At 48.2% G+C, this 19105-nt stretch overlaps 1 protein-coding gene and 1 long non-coding RNA gene across 5 annotated transcripts in view; one reads left to right on the top strand and one right to left on the bottom strand.

The window, feature by feature from the left end:
• LOC141152717 (FAD synthase-like) overlaps nt 1-15104 on the bottom strand; it is a 36152-nt gene extending 21048 nt beyond the window's left edge. For 2 of the 4 annotated variants that reach the window (XM_073637326.1, XM_073637329.1), the window contains exons 1-2: nt 15033-15104; nt 8878-9088 (exon numbers count right to left, since the gene is read on the bottom strand). In XM_073637326.1, coding sequence (XP_073493427.1) covers nt 8878-9057 — 180 coding nt within the window. In that variant the 5' untranslated portion in view covers nt 9058-9088; nt 15033-15104. Of the gene's footprint in view, nt 1-8677; nt 8814-8877; nt 9120-15032 lie in introns of those variants that run through there. The other 2 variants (XM_073637327.1, XM_073637328.1) reach the window with 2 other exon arrangements.
• On the top strand, nt 8694-16838 carry LOC141152719 (uncharacterized). The gene is made up of 2 exons (XR_012247139.1): nt 8694-9144; nt 16315-16838. It is a non-coding gene; the product is annotated as an uncharacterized lncRNA (long non-coding RNA).
• The last annotated feature ends 2267 nt before the right edge of the window (nt 16839-19105 follow it).

The following is a 19105-nucleotide window of genomic DNA, read 5'->3' as shown; positions in this document are numbered from 1 at the left end:
GAGTGGTGGGCTATAGATGAGGGGAGAGGTAGGCTGTAGATGAGGGGAGCGGTGAGCTGTAGATGAAAAGGGCACGCAGAATGGTGGGCTCTAGATGGGGAGAATGCGCGGAGCGGTGGGCTGTAGATGAGAGCAACGGAGGGCTCTAGATGAAGGCAGTGGCGAGCTCTAGATGAGAGGGAGCGTGCAGAGTTGTAGGCTCTAGATGAGAGTGGTGGGCTCTACATGAGGGGAGCATGTGGATGGCGGGCTCTAGATGAGGGGAGCGCACGGGGCGGTGGGCTGTAGATGAGGACAGCGTGTGGAGTGGTGGGCTGTAGATGAGGGGAGCGCGCAGAGCAGTGAGCTCCAGATGAGGGGATTGGTGGGTTCTATATGAGGAGAGCGCGCGGAGCGGTGGGCTGTAAATGAGGAGAGCATGCAGAGCGGAGGGCTCCAGATGAAGGCAGTGGCAAGCTTTAGATGAGTGGGAGCGTGCAGAGTTGTAGGCTCTAGATGAGAGTGGTGGGCTCTACATAAGGGGAGCATGCGGATGGCGGGCTCTAGATGAGGGGAGCGCACGGGGCGGTGGGCTGTAGATGAGGACAGCGTGTGGAGTGGTGGGCTGCAGGTGAAAGGAGAGCGCAGAGCAGTGGACTCCAGATGAGGGGATTGGTGGGTTCTATATGAGGAAAGCGCGCGGAGCAGTGGGCTGTAAATGAGGAGAGCATGCAGAGCGGAGGGCTCCAGATGAGCAGAGCGCGCAGAACGGTGGGCTGTAGATGAGTGGAGTGGTGGGCTCTAAATAAGGAGAGCGCGCGGAGAGCTGGGCTATAGATGAGGGGAGCGGTGGGCTCCAGATGAGGGGAGAGTGAAAACTGGTGGGCTCTAGATGAGGGGAGCCCAGGGCAGAGGAGGAGCGGTGGGCTGCAAATGAGGCGAGCGCCTGGAGTGGTGGGCTCTAGATGAGTGGAGCGTGCGGAGAGATGGGCTGTAGATAATGGGAGTACACGGAGTGGTGGGCTGCAGAGAAGGGGAGCGGTGGGCGGTAGTTGAGGAGAGCACGCAGAGTGGTGGGCTATAGATGAGGGGAGAGGTGAGCTGTAAATGAAAAGAGCACGCAGAACGGTGGGCTGTAGATGAGGAGAGCGTGCGGAGCGGTGGGCTCTAGGTGAGTGGAGCTCGTGGAGAGGTGAACTCTAGATGAGGGGAGTGCGCGGCGGTGGGAACGAAAAGACCGCGTGGTGTGGCGGGCTCTAGATAAGGGGAGCGGATGGAGCTGGGAATGAGGAAAGTGTGCGGAGCGGTGGGCTCTAGATTAGGGGAGTGTGCGGGGTGGTGGGCTCTAGATGAGGGGATTGCGCAGAGGGCTGTAGATGGGGGAGTGTGGGGAAGAATGGATTGTAGATGAGGGGAGTGATGGGCTGTAGATGAGGTTAGTTGTGGGCTCTAGATGAGGAGAGCGCATGGAGCGGTGGGCTGTAGATGAGGGGAGCGCACGGAGCAGTGGACTGTAGATGAGTTGTAGCAGTGGGCTGTAGTTGAGAAGAGAGCATGGAGCGGTGGGCTTTAGATGAGGGAAGCGGTGGGCTCTATATGAGGAGAGCGCACGGAGCGGTGGGTTGTAGATGAGGGGAGTGGTGGGCTGTAGTTGAGGAGAGCGTGCGGAACGGTGCCAAACAAAGATCTCCTGCAGCCAAATGCAGGGCGACTGTCTGTCACATCTGACACACCCGTGTCAGTACCCCCTCCCCTCTACGAGGGGCCTCCGGACACTCAGGACAAGGTTTCTCAAGATAAGAGGTGTGAAATGAACGAACCAGCCTGGGAGTGTTCACCTCTGATGCTGAAACCCACATTCCCTCTTCTGGACCATAACCCTTCCAGTGCCCCAAGTATTGTAGGAAATGATGTTGGGAGACGAGAATCTACAGTCCTCGAAATCTGAAACTCCAGATTACCATCAACCATCATTGGGGGCAGCGGTAGGGGTGAGGGCTCAAGAGGTTCCACATACTTCTTGAGTAAGGACCTGTGGAAAACATTGTGGACCTTAAGGGCCTGAGGAAGCTCAAGACGAAACGCTGCTGGGTTAATGACGGCGGTTATTTTATAGGGACCAATAAACCAAGTCCCAGTTCCAAGAAGGAACTTTCAACTTGATATTTCTTGTAGACAACCAAAGTCATTCACATTCAGGTCCGGACCTGGCAAGCGTTTTCTGTCAGCCATACGTTTATACCGGTCTCCCATGATCTTTAAATTACTCTGAACCTTCCGCCACACTAAGGAGAGTGACGAAGCAAAACCTTCCTCCTCAGGAACCCCTGAATCTCCTCCCCAACTAAAGGTACCAAACTGTGGGTGATAACCGTATGCACCGAAGAACGGTGACCTGCCAGTGGATTCTTGTCGATGATTATTAATGGCAAATTCTGCCAGCGGTAGGTAGGATGCCCAATCCTCCTGAATTTTGGAGACGAAACACCTGAGGTAGGTCTCCAAGTTCTCATTGACCCACTCGGTCTGTCAATTCGACTGAGGGTGGAAGGCAGAGGAAAAGGACAGCTGCAACCCCAGTCGAGAACAGAATGCTTTCCAGAACTTGGAAACAAGCTGGGTCCCCCGATCTGACACCACATCGGAGGGAACCCCGTGAAGCTTCACAATCTCATTTATGAACATCTGAGCAAGTGTCTTGGCATTTGAAAGTGCAGGTAAAGTGAACCATTTTACTGAACCTATCTACTACCACCAAAACCACCGTTTTGCCTGCAGATACGGGTAGGTCAGTAATAAAATCCATGGACAAGTGTGTCCATGGTCTACTAGGGATAGGTAGCGGAAGAAGAGTACCAGACGGGTATGCGAAACCTTAGAAAGAACGCAAATACTACAAGCAGCTATGTGTTCAATCACATCCTGATGCAACCCCGGCCACCAAAAAAGCCGAGAGAGGAGGTCTGCGGTGGCCTTACCACCTGGATGCCCAGCAAGCACAGAATTATGATTTTCCTTAATTACTTTGCAGCGCAGATTAGATGGTACAAAGAACCTTCCTGAAGGGCAGGAGGCAGAGGCGTCCCCCTGAGCCTCCAACACCTCTCCCTCCAGGTCAGGGTATAATGCCGAAATGACTACCCCCTTCTGTAATTTTGGGGCAGGGTTCTCATGGTCACCACCACCAGGGAAGCTCTGGGATAAAGCAGCAGCCTTGACGTTTTTGACCCCTGGACGAAAAGTGACAACAAAATTGAACCCAGTAAAAAACAGGGACCATCTGGCTTGCCTAGGGTTGAGACGTTTAGCCGACTGGAGATATGACAGGTTCTTATGGTCAGTAATAGGATGGACAACCCCCTCCAACCAATGTCGCCATTCTTCGAACGCCAATTTGATCACCAATAGTTCCCTATTACCCACGTCATAATTTCTCTCAGCCGAAGACAATTTTTTAGAAAAGAAGGTGCATGGACGCCATTTACTAGGGAATGGATCCTGAGACAACACAGCCCCAATCCCAACATCTGACGCATCAACCTCCACAATAAAGGGCTGAGAAACATCGGGTTGACTGAGTATAGGGGCAGTGGCAAAATGATTCTTTAAGGAAGAAAAAGCCTGGAGGGAGGCCTCCGACCATTTGGTAAAATCAGACCCTTCCTAGTCATGTCAGTAAGGGGTTTCACGATTACTGAGTAATTTTGAATGAATTTCCAGTAAAAATTAGTAAAACCCAGAAAACATTGCAGAGCCTTCAGGTTCTCGGTACGTTCCCTGTCAAGGACTGCACGGATCTTCTCCGGATCCATCCGAAAACCCGAAGGTGACAACAAGTACCCCAAAAACTGCACCTCCTGAACGGCTACAACACATTTTTCTAGTTTGGCATATAGTTTTGGTATCCCTTAATATCTGGAGCACCTGCTTAACATGCCCCCGATGTGTCTCCAAATCAATGAGTAAACCAAAATATCATCCAGATAGACCACCACAAACCTCCCCACCAAATAATGGAAAATATAATTTATGATATGCTGGAATACTGCAGGTGAATTGGTCAAACTGAAAGGCATAACCAGAGTCTCGAAGTGTCCTTCCAGGGTATTGAACGCCGTCTTCCATTCTTGACCCTTCTCTGATTCTCACCAGATTGTAAGCCCCCCTTAAATCCAGCTTGAAGAATACCTTAGCTCCCACAACCTGGCTGAATAAATCAGGAATCAGAGGAAGAGGGTATGGATCACGGATGGTAATTTGATTTAATTCCTGGAAATCTAAACAGGGACGTAGACCGCCATCTTTTTTCTTCACAAAGAACTCTGCCACCACGGGTGAAGATGAGGGTTTGATATGTCCCTTCTCCAGACTTTCCGCAATGAAATCATTTATGGCTTTTCTCTCAGGGCCAGAAAGATTATACAGTCTGGACTTTGGTAGTTTAGCTCCGGGGGTCAGGTTAATAGGACAGTCATAAGAACGATGAGGCGGCAAATCCTGACACCCCCTCTCAGAAAAAACGTCCTCAAAACCAGACAGAAAAGCAGGTAATATTTCTGTAGAGACAGTAGCAAGGGAACTATCTAAACAGTACTCATGGCAGTAATCTCCCCATTCAATGATCTCCCCGGTTTGCCAATCCACCAACAGCCAAGGAATACCCCAAATAATAGGTGTGGGAAGATTGTCAAAGACATAGCAAGGGATTATTTCACAATGAACTGACCCCACCCTCAGTTTTACAATATGTACCATCTGAGTTAATGTTTTTGTGCAAATGGTTGAGTCGATGGCGAGGATGGGAATAGGCTTAGCTAAAGTACAGCAAGCAAGACCATGAGTTTTCACAAACTCCGCATCCACCATGCTGACTCCAGCTCCACGGTCAACAAACACAGAAATTTTCTCGGTTTTGCTCTCTAGCACCACCTCTGCTGACAGGACAAAGCGGGGACTGCAGGTTGGCGATAAATGCACCGCTTGCTTATCCAACTTCAGACTACCAAGGGTTAATCGAGTCTCCTTTTGCTTAGGAATCGAAGGACAGACCCCAATAAAATGTCCCTTTTTCCCACAAAAAAACAAACATACGCCTTTTTTCTTGCGAATGTCCACGAAATGTATGATGTAGAGGCACCCCCTAACTGCATGGGTTCCTCCACCTCCCCCGGTACTGGTTCACCGCCAGACCGCTCCCCCGGCAGAGGTACATAACCCCGACAAGAAGGCCCCGGAGAAGGTGGTCTCACCCGTCTATCCCGAAGGCATCTATCAAGACGTATGGCCAACAGCATCGCAGTCTCCAAGGACTGAGGGGTTTCATATACAGCCAAGGCATCTCTCAACCTTTCAGTAAGACCCTCACTAAATGGGCTTCTAAGGGCTGAGTCATTCCAAAAAGAAAACACACCTGAAAGAAACCCAAAACACACAATTAAACCCAAGTGTCAGGGTTTTTTTCTCTCTAAATGTGCAAGACCGGTGATAATGTCATGCAAGGTTTGGGAAAGACTAAGTGCAACACGAAGGGATGAGGGCAAGGGAGCCCAGACTCTAGAGAAAGGGGGAGTGGAGACCTTCTAGGTTGATCTGATATCACCCTGTCTCCCTTATCGTCCCTATATTGGTTCCTCACCAATCGCCGCACAGGAACCTAAAACCCTGTATCTCCCTAGAGCTAGGCCCTGGCTAGGGAAGGAGGGGATGAACACTAGTCAGTCCCTACTAACAACTAAAGACAGCAAGGAGAGACAAACAAGGGGGGAAATGACTTTGCTTGTGCCGACTTCAGAGAGATTACACCAAAGATCCTCAAAACACCAATGAGGATGTAAGCAGACAGCAATAGCTCCAAGCCTTCACAGGGAAATATGTGAATATCACCGACTTCTTCCTATAGCAAACAAAGTATTTAAACACCCAGGCAAGGGTGTTAATTAGAGAAGGAAGGGAGGTAGCTGCTGGGTCCTAAAGTAAGACAGATTCTAAGAAAGTGTCAGTAATGCCAACCGAAGAGATCTCCTGTAACCAACTGCAGGACGACTGTCTGTCACATCTGACACACACGTGACAAGCGGTGGGCTGTAGATGAGGGGAGCGGTGGGCTGTAGATGAGGGGAGCGGTGGGCTGTAGATTAGGTGACTTGTGGGCTCTAGATGAGGGGAGCGCGTGGAAAGATTGGCTGTAGATGAGGGGAGTACATGGTGCGGCAGGCTCTAGATAAGGGGGGGCGGTGGGCTCTAGATGAGTACAGCACGTGGAGCGGTGGGCTCTAGATGAGGAGAGCACGTGGAGCGGTGGGCTCTAGATGAGTACAGCACGTGGAGCGGTGGGCTCTAGATGAGGAGAGCACGTGGTGCGGTGGGCTCTAGATGAGGAGAGCACGTGGAGCGGTGGGCTCTAGATGAGGAGAGCACGTGGAGCGGTGGGCTCTAGATGAGGAGAGCACGTGGTGCAGCGAGCTCTAGATGAGGAGAGCACGTGGTGCGGCGGGCTCTAGATGAGGAGAGCACGTGGTGCGGCGGGCTCTAGATGAGGAGAGCACGTGGTGCGGCGGGCTCTAGATGAGGAGAGCACGTGGTGCGGCGGGCTCTAGATGAGGAGAGCACGTGGTGCGGCGGGCTCTAGATGAGGAGAGCACGTGGTGCGGCGGGCTCTAGATGAGGAGAGCACGTGGTGCGGCGGGCTCTAGATGAGGAGAGCACGTGGTGCAGCGAGCTCTAGATGAGGAGAGCACGTGGTGCAGCGAGCTCTAGATGAGGAGAGCACGTGGTGCGGTGGGCTCTAGATGAGGAGAGCACGTGGTGCGGCGGGCTCTAGATGAGGAGAGCACGTGGTGCGGCGGGCTCTAGATGAGGAGAGCACGTGGTGCAGCGAGCTCTAGATGAGGAGAGCACGTGGTGCAGCGAGCTCTAGATGAGGAGAGCACGTGGTGCGGCGGGCTCTAGATGAGGAGAGCACGTGGTGCAGCGAGCTCTAGATGAGGAGAGCACGTGGTGCGGTGGGCTCTAGATGAGGAGAGCACGTGGTGCGGTGGGCTCTAGATGAGGAGAGCACGTGGTGCGACAGGCTCTAGATGAGGAGAGCACGTGGTGCAGGGAGCTCTAGATGAGGAGAGCACGTGGTGCGACAGGCTCTAGATGAGGAGAGCACGTGGTGCAGGGAGCTCTAGATGAGGAGAGCACGTGGTGCGACAGGCTCTAGATGAGGAGAGCACGTAGTGCAGGGAGCTCTAGATGAGGAGAGCACGTGGTGCGACAGGCTCTAGATGAGGAGAGCACGTGGTGCAGCGAGCTCTAGATGAGGAGAGCACGTGGTGCGACAGGCTCTAGATGAGGAGAGCACGTGGTGCAGGGAGCTCTAGATGAGGAGAGCACGTGGTGCGGTGGGCACTAGATGAGGAGAGCACGTGGTGCAGGGAGCTCTAGATGAGGAGAGCACGTGGTGCGGTGGGCTCTAGATGAGGAGAGCACGTGGTGCGGTGGGCTCTAGATGAGGAGAGCACGTGGTGCGGTGGGCTCTAGATGAGGAGAGCACGTGGTGCGGTGGGCTCTAGATGAGGAGAGCACGTGGTGCGGTGGGTTCTAGATGAGAATAGCATGTGGTGCGGTGGGCTCTAGATGAGGAGAGCACGTGGTGCGGTGGGCACTAGATGAGGAGAGCATGTGGTGCGGTGGGCTCTAGATGAGGATAGCATGTGGTGCGGTGGGCTCTAAATGAGGAGAGCACGTGGTGCGGTGGGCTCTAGATGAGGAGAGCTTCCCTGGTGCGCAGCACTGTAGACATGCTGGTGGCTCGGCTTCTGGAAACTTCTTCATCCTTCGAGCTATGGTTAAGGAGATGGGTGTGAAAATCTCTGTCCAACTAGGGGGCTGATCCCAAGAGTGGGAGAATAATAAGACACGTTTGGTTGGTTGTTGGTGTGTCTTGTGAAGGGCTAGGATGTGTTGCCGCGGCCAGGTCCTGCTGCCATGTATGGAGATTGGAGATCAGTTGCCATGTGGGATTGTGAGGTCTTCCCACCCTGTTGGATTTGAGGAACGAGGCTAAGACCTTTTGCATTTTCCTTGGCGTCAGATTACCGGGTGGCGCCTCTGGATTTGTCCCCTCTGGTGCGGCCACATTGTAGACTCTGAGGAGCCATATCTACGTTTTGGTGGAACATTGTCCCAGTCCTAATAAAGGTTTTTGGATTGTTCACCGGCCAGCTGTCCCTGCCTGCCAGGAAGTAGCAATCCTAAAAGTCAATATCGCCCCTTTAACGAGCCTTATCACATGACTTTGGATAAAAGCCAGAACCATAATCTCAATGTGCGGATACTGTTTTTCGGGGTATTTCCCCTCGACAGTTCAAAGTGTGAGATATGGTTTAGCCTGGTGAGAGGTGTCAGACCGGTATCCAAGGGGTAATGTTTCTCCTTGCGGAGAGTGACAAGTTAAGCATGTCAAGGTGAGGAGACTTTTAAGCTGCAATGCTCCTGTGTTTCGGGGCAGTATCACGAAACACAGGGTCTCCAAATTGAGATTATGGTTTTGGCTTTTATCCTAAGTCATGTGACAAGGCTTGTTAAAGGGTCGATATTGACTTTTAGGATTGCTACTTCCTATAGGTTGCACTAGAGTTCTAGTCATCTTCCTCTCTAAAGAGACAATTTGCATATTTCCCAGAGGAGCATTGCGGCTTAAAAGTCTCCTCACCTTGACATGTCACTCTTGGCGGTTGTGCACAGAGCAGTGGTCATGAACGGCGGAGCTCCTCTCGGCTCCCTTATCTCCAGGCTCAGGGGCACTCCACCCTCTGGACTGTCTCAGTAACTCGGACCCTGGGCCTCTCATGTTATTGCCCGGGGCGGAGGAAGGGGTGACACGTGACTGCAGCTCGCAGGATAGGCACTCACCTTCAGGATCTCATCCCCGATGATGATGATGCCAGCGGTGACAGCCCCATTGTCAGGCGATGTGCCCTCCGCTGAGATCGAGGGCCGGCAGAAGTTGCTAGAGGACATGATAAGATGAGCCTGCACCCGACCCAACCGGTAGACCTCTCTGCTGAGCCGCAGACCCCCGCAGCCCCACATAAGCCACCGATTAACTCACCACAATGGGCCCCTGGAAAGAGAGACAAGAGCTAAAGAACAAAGGTCCCGAGGCGGGGAAGGGCGGAGGTAACCCCTTCATCACCAGCTACAAGTATATACCGTACAGGGGAAAATAATGTAAAAATGTGCAGGTGAAGTACACAGGGGCGGTATACAATCAGTGTACAGCGTACAGGGGCGGTATACAATCAGTGTACAGCGTACAGGGGCGGTATACAATCAGTGTACAGCGTACAGGGGCGGTATACAATCAGTATATAGTGTACAGGGCGGTATACAGTCAGTATACAGCGTACAGGGGTGGTATACAATCAGTGTACAGCGTACAGGGGTGGTATACAGTCAGTATATAGTGTACAGGGCGGTATACAGTCAGTATACAGCGTACAGGGGTGGTATACAATCAGTGTACAGCGTACAGGGGTGGTATACAGTCAGTATATAGTGTACAGGGCGGTATACAGTCAGTATACAGCGTACAGGGGTGGTATACAATCAGTGTACAGCGTACAGGGGCGGTATACAATCAGTGTACAGCGTACAGGGGCGGTATACAATCAGTGTACAGCGTACAGGGGCGGTATACAGTCAGTATATAGTGTATAGAGCAGTATACAGTCAGTATATAGTGTATAGAGCAGTATACAGTCAGTATATAGTGTACAGGGCGGTATACAGTCAGTATATAGTGTATAGAGCAGTATACAGTCAGTATATAGTGTATAGGGCAGTATACAGTCAGTATATAGTGTACAGGGCAGTATACAGTCAGTATATAGTGTATAGAGCAGTATACAGTCAGTATATAGTGTATAGAGCAGTATACAGTCAGTATATAGTGTACAGGGCGGTATACAGTCAGTATATAGTGTATAGAGCAGTATACAGTCAGTATATAGTGTATAGGGCAGTATACAGTCAGTATATAGTGTACAGGGGCGGTAGACAGTCAGTATATAGTGTATAGAGCAGTATACAGTCAGTATATAGTGTATAGAGCAGTATACAGTCAGTATATAGTGTACAGGGCGGTATACAGTCAGTATATAGTGTACAGGGCGGTATACAGTCAGTATACAGCGTACAGGGGTGGTATACAATCAGTGTACAGCGTACAGGGGCGGTATACAATCAGTGTACAGCGTACAGGGGCGGTATACAATCAGTGTACAGCGTACAGGGGCGGTATACAGTCAGTATATAGTGTATAGAGCAGTATACAGTCAGTATATAGTGTATAGAGCAGTATACAGTCAGTATATAGTGTACAGGGCGGTATACAGTCAGTATATAGTGTATAGAGCAGTATACAGTCAGTATATAGTGTATAGGGCAGTATACAGTCAGTATATAGTGTACAGGGCAGTATACAGTCAGTATATAGTGTATAGAGCAGTATACAGTCAGTATATAGTGTATAGAGCAGTATACAGTCAGTATATAGTGTACAGGGCGGTATACAGTCAGTATATAGTGTATAGAGCAGTATACAGTCAGTATATAGTGTATAGGGCAGTATACAGTCAGTATATAGTGTACAGGGGCGGTAGACAGTCAGTATATAGTGTATAGAGCAGTATACAGTCAGTATATAGTGTATAGAGCAGTATACAGTCAGTATATAGTGTACAGGGCGGTATACAGTCAGTATATAGTGTATAGAGCAGTATACAGTCAGTATATAGTGTATAGGGCAGTATACAGTCAGTATATAGTGTACAGGGCAGTATACAGTCAGTATATAGTGTATAGAGCAGTATACAGTCAGTATATAGTGTATAGGGCAGTATACAGTCAGTATATAGTGTACAGGGCAGTATACAATCAGTGTACAGCGTACAGGGGTGGTATACAGTCAGTATATAGTGTACAGGGCAGTATACAGTCAGTATATAGTGTATAGAGCAGTATACAGTCAGTATATAGTGTATACAGTCAGTATATAGTGTATAGAGCAGTATACAGTCAGTATATAGTGTATAGAGCAGTATACAGTCAGTATATAGTGTACAGGGCGGTATACAGTCAGTATATAGTGTATAGAGCAGTATACAGTCAGTATATAGTGTATAGGGCAGTATACAGTCAGTATATAGTGTACAGGGCAGTATACAGTCAGTATATAGTGTATAGAGCAGTATACAGTCAGTATATAGTGTATAGGGCAGTATACAGTCAGTATATAGTGTACAGGGCAGTATACAATCAGTGTACAGCGTACAGGGGTGGTATACAGTCAGTATATAGTGTACAGGGCAGTATACAGTCAGTATATAGTGCATTGAGCAGTATACAGTCAGTATATAGTGTATAGAGCAGTATACAGTCAGTATATAGTGTATTGAGCAGTATACAGTCAGTATATAGTGTACAGGGCGGTATACAGTCAGTATATAGTGTATTGAGCAGTATACAGTCAGTATATAGTGTACAGGGCAGTATACAGTCAGTATATAGTGTATAGAGCAGTATACAGTCAGTATATAGTGCATTGAGCAGCATACAGTCAGTATATAGTGTACAGGGCAGTATACAGTCAGTATATAGTGTATAGAGCAGTATACAGTCAGTATATAGTGTATTGAGCAGTATACAGTCAGTATATAGTGTACAGGGCGGTATACAGTCAGTATATAGTGTATTGAGCAGTATACAGTCAGTATATAGTGTACAGGGCAGTATACAGTCAGTATATAGTGTACAGGGCAGTATACAGTCAGTATATAGTGTATAGAGCAGTATACAGTCAGTATATAGTGCATTGAGCAGTATACAGTCAGTATATAGTGTACAGGGCAGTATACAGTCAGTATATAGTGTACAGGGCAGTATACAGTCAGTATATAGTGTATAGAGCAGTATACAGTCAGTATATAGTGTATTGAGCAGTATACAGTCAGTATATAGTGTACAGGGCGGTATACAGTCAGTATATAGTGTACAGGGCGGTATACAGTCAGTATATAGTGTACAGGGCAGTATACAGTCAGTATAGTGTACAGAGCAGTATACAGTCAGTATATAGTGTACAGGGCAGTATACAGTCAGTATATAGTGTATAGAGCAGTATACAGTCAGTATATAGTGTACAGAGCAGTATACAGTCAGTATATAGTGTACAGGGCAGTATACAGTCAGTATATAGTGTACACGGCAGTATACAGTCAGTATATAGTGTATAGGGCTGGTATACAGTCAGTATATAGTGTACAGGGCAGTATACAGTCAGTATATAGTGTATAGAGCAGTATACAGTCAGTATATAGTGTATAGGGCAGTATACAGTCAGTATATAGTGTATAGGGCATTATACAGTCAGTATATAGTGTACAGGGCGGTATACAGTCAGTATATAGTGTATAGGGCTGGTATACAGTCAGTATATAGTGTACAGGGCAGTATACAGTCAGTATATAGTGTACAGGGCGGTATACAGTCAGTATATAGTGTACAGCGCTGTATACAGTCAGTATATAGTGTACAGGGCGGTATACAGTCAGTATATAGTGTATAGGGCAGTATACAGTCAGTATATAGTGTATAGAGCAGTATACAGTCAGTATATAGTGTACAGGGCGGTATACAGTCAGTATATAGTGTACAGCGCTGTATACAGTCAGTATATAGTCAGTATATAGTGTATAGGGCAGTATACAGTCAGTATATAGTGTACAGGGCAGTATACAGTCAGTATATAGTGTACAGGAAGGTATACAGTCAGTATATAGTGTACAGGGCAGTATACAGTCAGTATATAGTGTACAGGGCAGTATACAGTCAGTATATAGTGTACAGGGCGGTATACAGTCAGTATATAGTGTATAGGGCGGTATATGGTGTACAGGGCGGTATACAGTCAGTATATAGTGTATAGGGCGGTGTATGGTGTACAGGGCGGTATACAGTCAGTATATAGTGTACAGGGCAGTATACAGTGTACAGGGCGGTATACAGTCAGTATATAGTGTATAGGGCGGTATATGGTGTACAGGGCGGTATATGGTGTACAGGGCGGTATACAGTGTATAGGGCGGTATATGGTGTACATGGCGGTATACAGTCAGTATATAGTGTATAGGGCGGTATATGGTGTACAGGGCGGTATACAGTCAGTATATAGTGTACAGGGCAGTATACAGTGTACAGGGCGGTATACAGTCAGTATATAGTGTACAGGGCAGTATACAGTGTACAGGGCGGTATACAGTCAGTATATGGTGTATAGGGCGGTATATGGTGTACAGGGCGGTATACAGTCAGTATATAGTGTATAGGGCGGTGTATGGTGCACAGGGCGGTATACAGTCAGTATATAGTGTATAGGGCGGTATATGGTGTACAGGGCGGTATACAGTCAGTATATAGTGTACAGGGCAGTATACAGTGTACAGGGCGGTATACAGTCAGTATAGGGCGGTATATGGTGTACAGGGCGGTATACAGTCAGTATATAGTGTACAGGGCAGTGTACAGGGCAGTATACAGGGCGGTATATAGTGTACAGGGCAGTATACAGTGTACAGGGCAGTATACAGTCAGTATATAGTGTATAGGGCGGTATATGGTGTACAGGGCGGTATACAGTCAGTATATAGTGTATAGGGCGGTGTATGGTGCACAGGGCGGTATACAGTCAGTATATAGTGTATAGGGCGGTATATGGTGTACAGGGCGGTATACAGTCAGTATATAGTGTATAGGGCAGTATACAGTGTACAGGGCGGTATACAGTCAGTATATAGGGCGGTATATGGTGTACAGGGCGGTATACAGTCAGTATATAGTGTATAGGGCGGTGTATGGTGCACAGGGCGGTATACAGTCAGTATATAGTGTATAGGGCGGTATATGGTGTACAGGGCGGTATACAGTCAGTATATAGTGTACAGGGCAGTATACAGTGTACAGGGCGGTATACAGTCAGTATATAGTGTACAGGGCAGTATACAGTGTACAGGGCGGTATACAGTCAGTATATAGGGCGGTATATGGTGTACAGGGCGGTATACAGTCAGTATATAGTGTATAGGGCGGTGTATGGTGCACAGGGCGGTATACAGTCAGTATATAGTGTATAGGGCAGTATACAGTGTACAGGGCGGTATACAGTCAGTATACAGTCAGTATATAGTGTACAGGGCGGTATACAGTCAGTATATAGTGTATAGGGCGGTGTATGGTGCACAGGGCGGTATACAGTCAGTATATAGTGTATAGGGCGGTATATGGTGTACAGGGCAGTATACAGTCAGTATATAGTGTACAGGGCAGTATACAGTGTACAGGGTGGTATACAGTCAGTATATAGTGTATAGGGCGGTGTATGGTGCACAGGGCGGTATACAGTCAGTATATAGTGTACAGGGCAGTATACAGGGCGGTATACAGTCAGTATATAGTGTATAGGGCGGTATATGGTGTACAGGGCGGTATACAGTCAGTATATAGTGTACAGGGCAGTATACAGTGTACAGGGCGGTATACAGTCAGTATATAGTGTATAGGGCAGTATACAGTCAGTATATAGTGTACAGGGCGGTATACAGTCAGTATATAGTGTATAGGGCAGTATACAGTCAGTATATAGTGTACAGGGCGGTATACAGTCAGTATATAGTGTATAGGGCAGTATACAGTCAGTATATAGTGTATTGAGCAGTATACAGTCAGTATATAGTGTACAGGGCAGTATACAGTCAGTATATAGTGTATAGGGCGGTATACAGTCAGTATATAGTGTACAGGGCAGTATACAGGGCGGTATACAGTCAGTATATAGTGTATAGGGCGGTATATGGTGTACAGGGCGGTATACAGTCAGTATATAGTGTATAGGGCAGTATACAGGGCGGTATACAGTCAGTATATAGTGTATAGGGCGGTGTATGGTGCACAGGGCGGTATACAGGAAGTTTGACGTGGGCACCGCTCCGTATACTGCACGTTTTCCTCACCTATTTCCGGGAAGCTTTGGAGCAGATGATGCTTCCCGTTGTCACACAGGCCACGCCCCCATAGTTAACTGATTGGTTCAGTTGACTGTCACTCAGTATAAGCCCCGCCTCAGATTTCCACTGTGTTAATTTAAATGATCCCCGGGAAAAGGCTGCGCTCGTGGAAGGTTCCGGCTTCTGCTACTTATATTACACCCGCAAAAGCGAACATCGCACCAAAGTGAATGTGTGGTCTGCAGTGCTGGAGAGGTTGTGGGGTGCTGTCGGAGAGGTTGTGGAGTTCTGTGCTGGAGAGCTGCTGGTGTGGTTGTGGGGAGCTGTGCTGGAGAGGTTGTGGGGTGCTGCAGAGGTCATTGGGTGCTGTGCTGGAGAGGTTGTGGGGTGCTGTGCTGGAGAGCTGCTGCTGTGGTTGTGGGGTGCTGTACTGGTGAGATTTTGGGGAGCTGTGCTGGAGAGGTTGTGGGGTGCTGTGCTGGAGAGCTGCTGCTGTGGTTGTGGGGAGCTGTGCTGGAGAGGTTGTGGGGTGCTGTGCTGGAGAGCTGCTGCTGTGGTTGTGGGGTGCTGTACTGGTGAGATTTTGGGGAGCTGTGCTGGAGAGGTTTTGGGGTTCTGTGCTGGTGGGGTGGTGTTGTGGGAAGCTGTGCTGGAGAGGTTGTGGGGTGTGGTCGTGGGTAATTGTGCTGGAGAGGTTGTGGGGTGCTGTGCTTGGGAGGTCGTGGGTTGCTGTTCTGGGGTGCTGTGCTGGAGAGGTTGTGGGACTCTGTGCTGGAGAGGTTGTGGGGTGCTGTCGTGGGAAGCTGTGCTGGAGAGGTTGTGGGGTGCTGTCGTGGGAAGCTGTGCTGGAGAGGTTGTGGGGTGCTGTCGTGGGGAGCTGTGCTGGAGAGGTCGTGGGGAGCTGTGCTGGAGAGGTCATGGGGAGCTGTGCTGGAGAGCTACTGGTGATGTTGTAGGGTGTTGTGCTGGAGAGGTTGTGGGGTGCTGAGGTTGTGGGGTTCTGTGCTGGAGAGCTGCCGATGTGGTTGTGGGGTGCTGTACCGGTGAGATTTTGGGGAGCTGTGCTGGAGAGGTCGTAGGGTGCTGTGCTGGAGAGCTGCTGGTGTTGTTGTAGGGTGTTGTGCTGGAGAGGTTGTGGGGTGCTGTCCTGGTGGGGTTGTGGGACATACCTGCCACGTTTTGAATAACAGAAAGAGGAACTGATCATGCGGTGTGCTTGGCGCGCCTTGGCAAAATTTTGGCCACAAACCAATCCACACCCACTTACCTTTTTTTTCTGTCCTGGCAGGAGGAGTTGTCAGAGGGACGCTGGTAATGAGGAGCATTCAGCAGACTCCATAGACTGCAGGTTGTAGAACCGAATCCAGGACTGTCCTCTGTATCTGGGACAGTTGGGACTAGAGATGAGCGGATGGATTCCTGGCTCTCTGGTCAGTGGTCCCTGGTGGCTGGAGGGGGCCGCAAATCTCTTACCCTCCGGTGTCCCCGGCGGCTTCTGATCCCCCCCGGGCTGGAGCGACGTCATCTGTGCGTCCGGCTCATCTCTAGTTGTGGATTATTTTTTTGTTCCTTCATTCAGTCAGTCGCCAGAACTTTCTCATCTTTATGTAGCCTCTTTATATGACATCTGGCTTTTTAGTGTCTGTAAGACCGTGTTCACACTCTGCAGAAGTTTGCTTTCTGCACCAAACTACACTAACAGTTTTTCCCCCTTTTTTGATGTGTTTTTGGTGCAGATGTGAAGCCGTGTTTTTTTTTTTTAGCACAGAAAATCTTTGATTCTGCACTTAATAAAGTATCTGCAGTTTTTTACATGCGTTTTTTTAGGCTCCACATAGAAGACAAGATTGAAAGAAAAGCACCAAATTCGCACAGTCCAGCAGAGTCCTTGGGCGCACAGCGGGCGCCTTTTTTGTTAAAGTAGTTTTTATAAAGGATTTTTTTACATAAATGGGGTAAAGAAAAAGGGGGGGGGCATATTATCAATACACAGTAATATAGAAAAAGGGGGAGACGGTTTATTAATACACAGTAGTATAGAAAAAGGGGGAGACTTATTATAAATACACAGTAATATAGAAAAAGGGGGAGACTTATTATAAATACACAGTAATATAGAAAAAGGGGGAGACTTATTATAAATACACAGTGATATAGAAAAAGGGGGGAGACGTTTTATAAATACACAGTAATATAGAAAAAGGGGGGGCATATTATCAATACACAGTAATATAGAAAAAGGGGGAGACGGTTTATTAATACACAGTAATATAGAAAAAGGGGGAGACGGTTTATTAATACACAGTAATATAGAAAAAGGGGGATACATATAAATACACAGTAATATAGAAAAAGGGGGAGACGAATTATAAATTCACAGTAATGTAGTGGGGTAAAGCGACTTGCTCGGCTCTCACAGAGGCAGACACAGGACACACGTCTCAGGTTAACTTCCAGTGGGTTTATTCTACAGCGAAAACCACAGTTTTTACAAAATAAACACGTCCTCTCCGGGATAACAGGAAACAAAAACAAAGTATAGCACAGTCCATATGTGAGCGGGTTCTGCCCACTCTCGGTACCTCAAGCCGTTCAGGCAAAGTCCTTCTGTGGAGCTCTCGAGCTTCCACAACACAGTCTGGAGACTTCTTCCTCCAGATTAGACCAGAGGAAAAAAATGGTAACTGAGCATTTAACCTTGCGCAGTTACACCCTGAGGGGAGATAGGGTAAATGACTTCCCACCCGATCTCTATGCCATTCACACAAAACCACTCCCTTCACAATGGTAATTACACCCCCAACACATAACATGCTGGAGAAAAGTTGTAGGTGCAGTTCACACAGGCTAGCAGCCGTAGTGAAACATACCTCCCCTCACATGTAACACCAGTGACCCTGTCACAGTAGAAAAAGGGGGTAAACGTATAATAATTACACAGTAATCTAGAAGTAAACAAGAACAAAGTAAAAGCACAATTTAAAGGGATGAAAGATATAGGTAAAATAAAGGGTTAAGGATGAAAAGTTGGAAGGAAAAATATGGTTTATTAAGGAAAATGTGAAAAGAAAAAATTAAAGGGATAGAAGGGAAATGAAAAAGATTGGGAAGTACTGGATAGGCAAGGGAAAGGAGTTATGATACACAAAAAAAGATACCTTATATATAAAACATTTAAGAGGTAGGAGGGGAAGACAAGGAATGGGAAATGTAAGGAAAGGAATGGGAAAGGAAGAACACCTGTAAGAACAGGTGGAGAGAGAAGCCTAGAAATACTAACTTATAAATAATGCAAAATACTGTTTGTTGAGCTCTAATAGCGGCGCAGTTCTCATGAAATCACATCCACTTTGCTTGGACAGTTAAACACAGCAGAGTTTTTGTGCAAAAAATACGCAGCATTTACGCTACATGGGAACACTGTCTAAATTTCGAAGCAAAGTGGAGGCGATTCCATGAAATCTCCACACCTTGTGGTCTGAAGACTCTGCTGAACTCTGGTTTTGGTGCATTTTTTCTCTATAGGTTTCTTCTGAAAAACGCATGAAGAAAAAAAAAAAAAGCTTTTCCCTTCACCCATGACAGCACACCTGCGAGAGGGATCCGCCCACCAGGGACAGGAAGCCTAAAAATAAAAGGGCGGTACCTCTCCCCCGCATTAGTTGGTGTAACATACCTGGCGGCGTCCTTGCATGGTGGTCCATCTCCCACTGTGCAAGAGCGCGCACTTGATCTCCAGTCCAGAATGTCTCTCTGGCTTCCCTCCATGCTGTCTGTTTGTGTCTGTTTCTGCTGCTTAAGGGCGGCGCCCGATCACTTCCTGCTTTTTGTACCTGCTGTGGGTCACACCCCTTGTGCGTCCTCAGCCTATTGCTGTCTGTCACCTGGTATATAGCTCAGCTGCTCCCATCTATCCCTGCCTGAGCATAGTGTTTCATTCAGTGTGTGCTTGCACTCTGAAGGTGCCAGGTCCCGTTCTTTGTCTCCTGTCTTGCGGTATCAGTTCCCGTGTCTGAACTGAGTCCTGTCTATGTCTCCTGCCTTGCGGTATCAGTTCCCGTGTCTGAACTGAGTCCTGT

The sequence above is a fragment of the Phyllobates terribilis genome, unplaced genomic scaffold, assembly GCF_046119375.1.
Source record: "Phyllobates terribilis strain yellow unplaced genomic scaffold, ASM4611937v1 Scaffold_6__1_contigs__length_29720123, whole genome shotgun sequence".
Classification (NCBI taxonomy): domain Eukaryota; kingdom Metazoa; phylum Chordata; class Amphibia; order Anura; family Dendrobatidae; genus Phyllobates; species Phyllobates terribilis.
The sequence above is the reverse complement of the archived record's forward strand: the minus strand, read 5'-3'. Positions and strand labels throughout refer to the sequence as shown.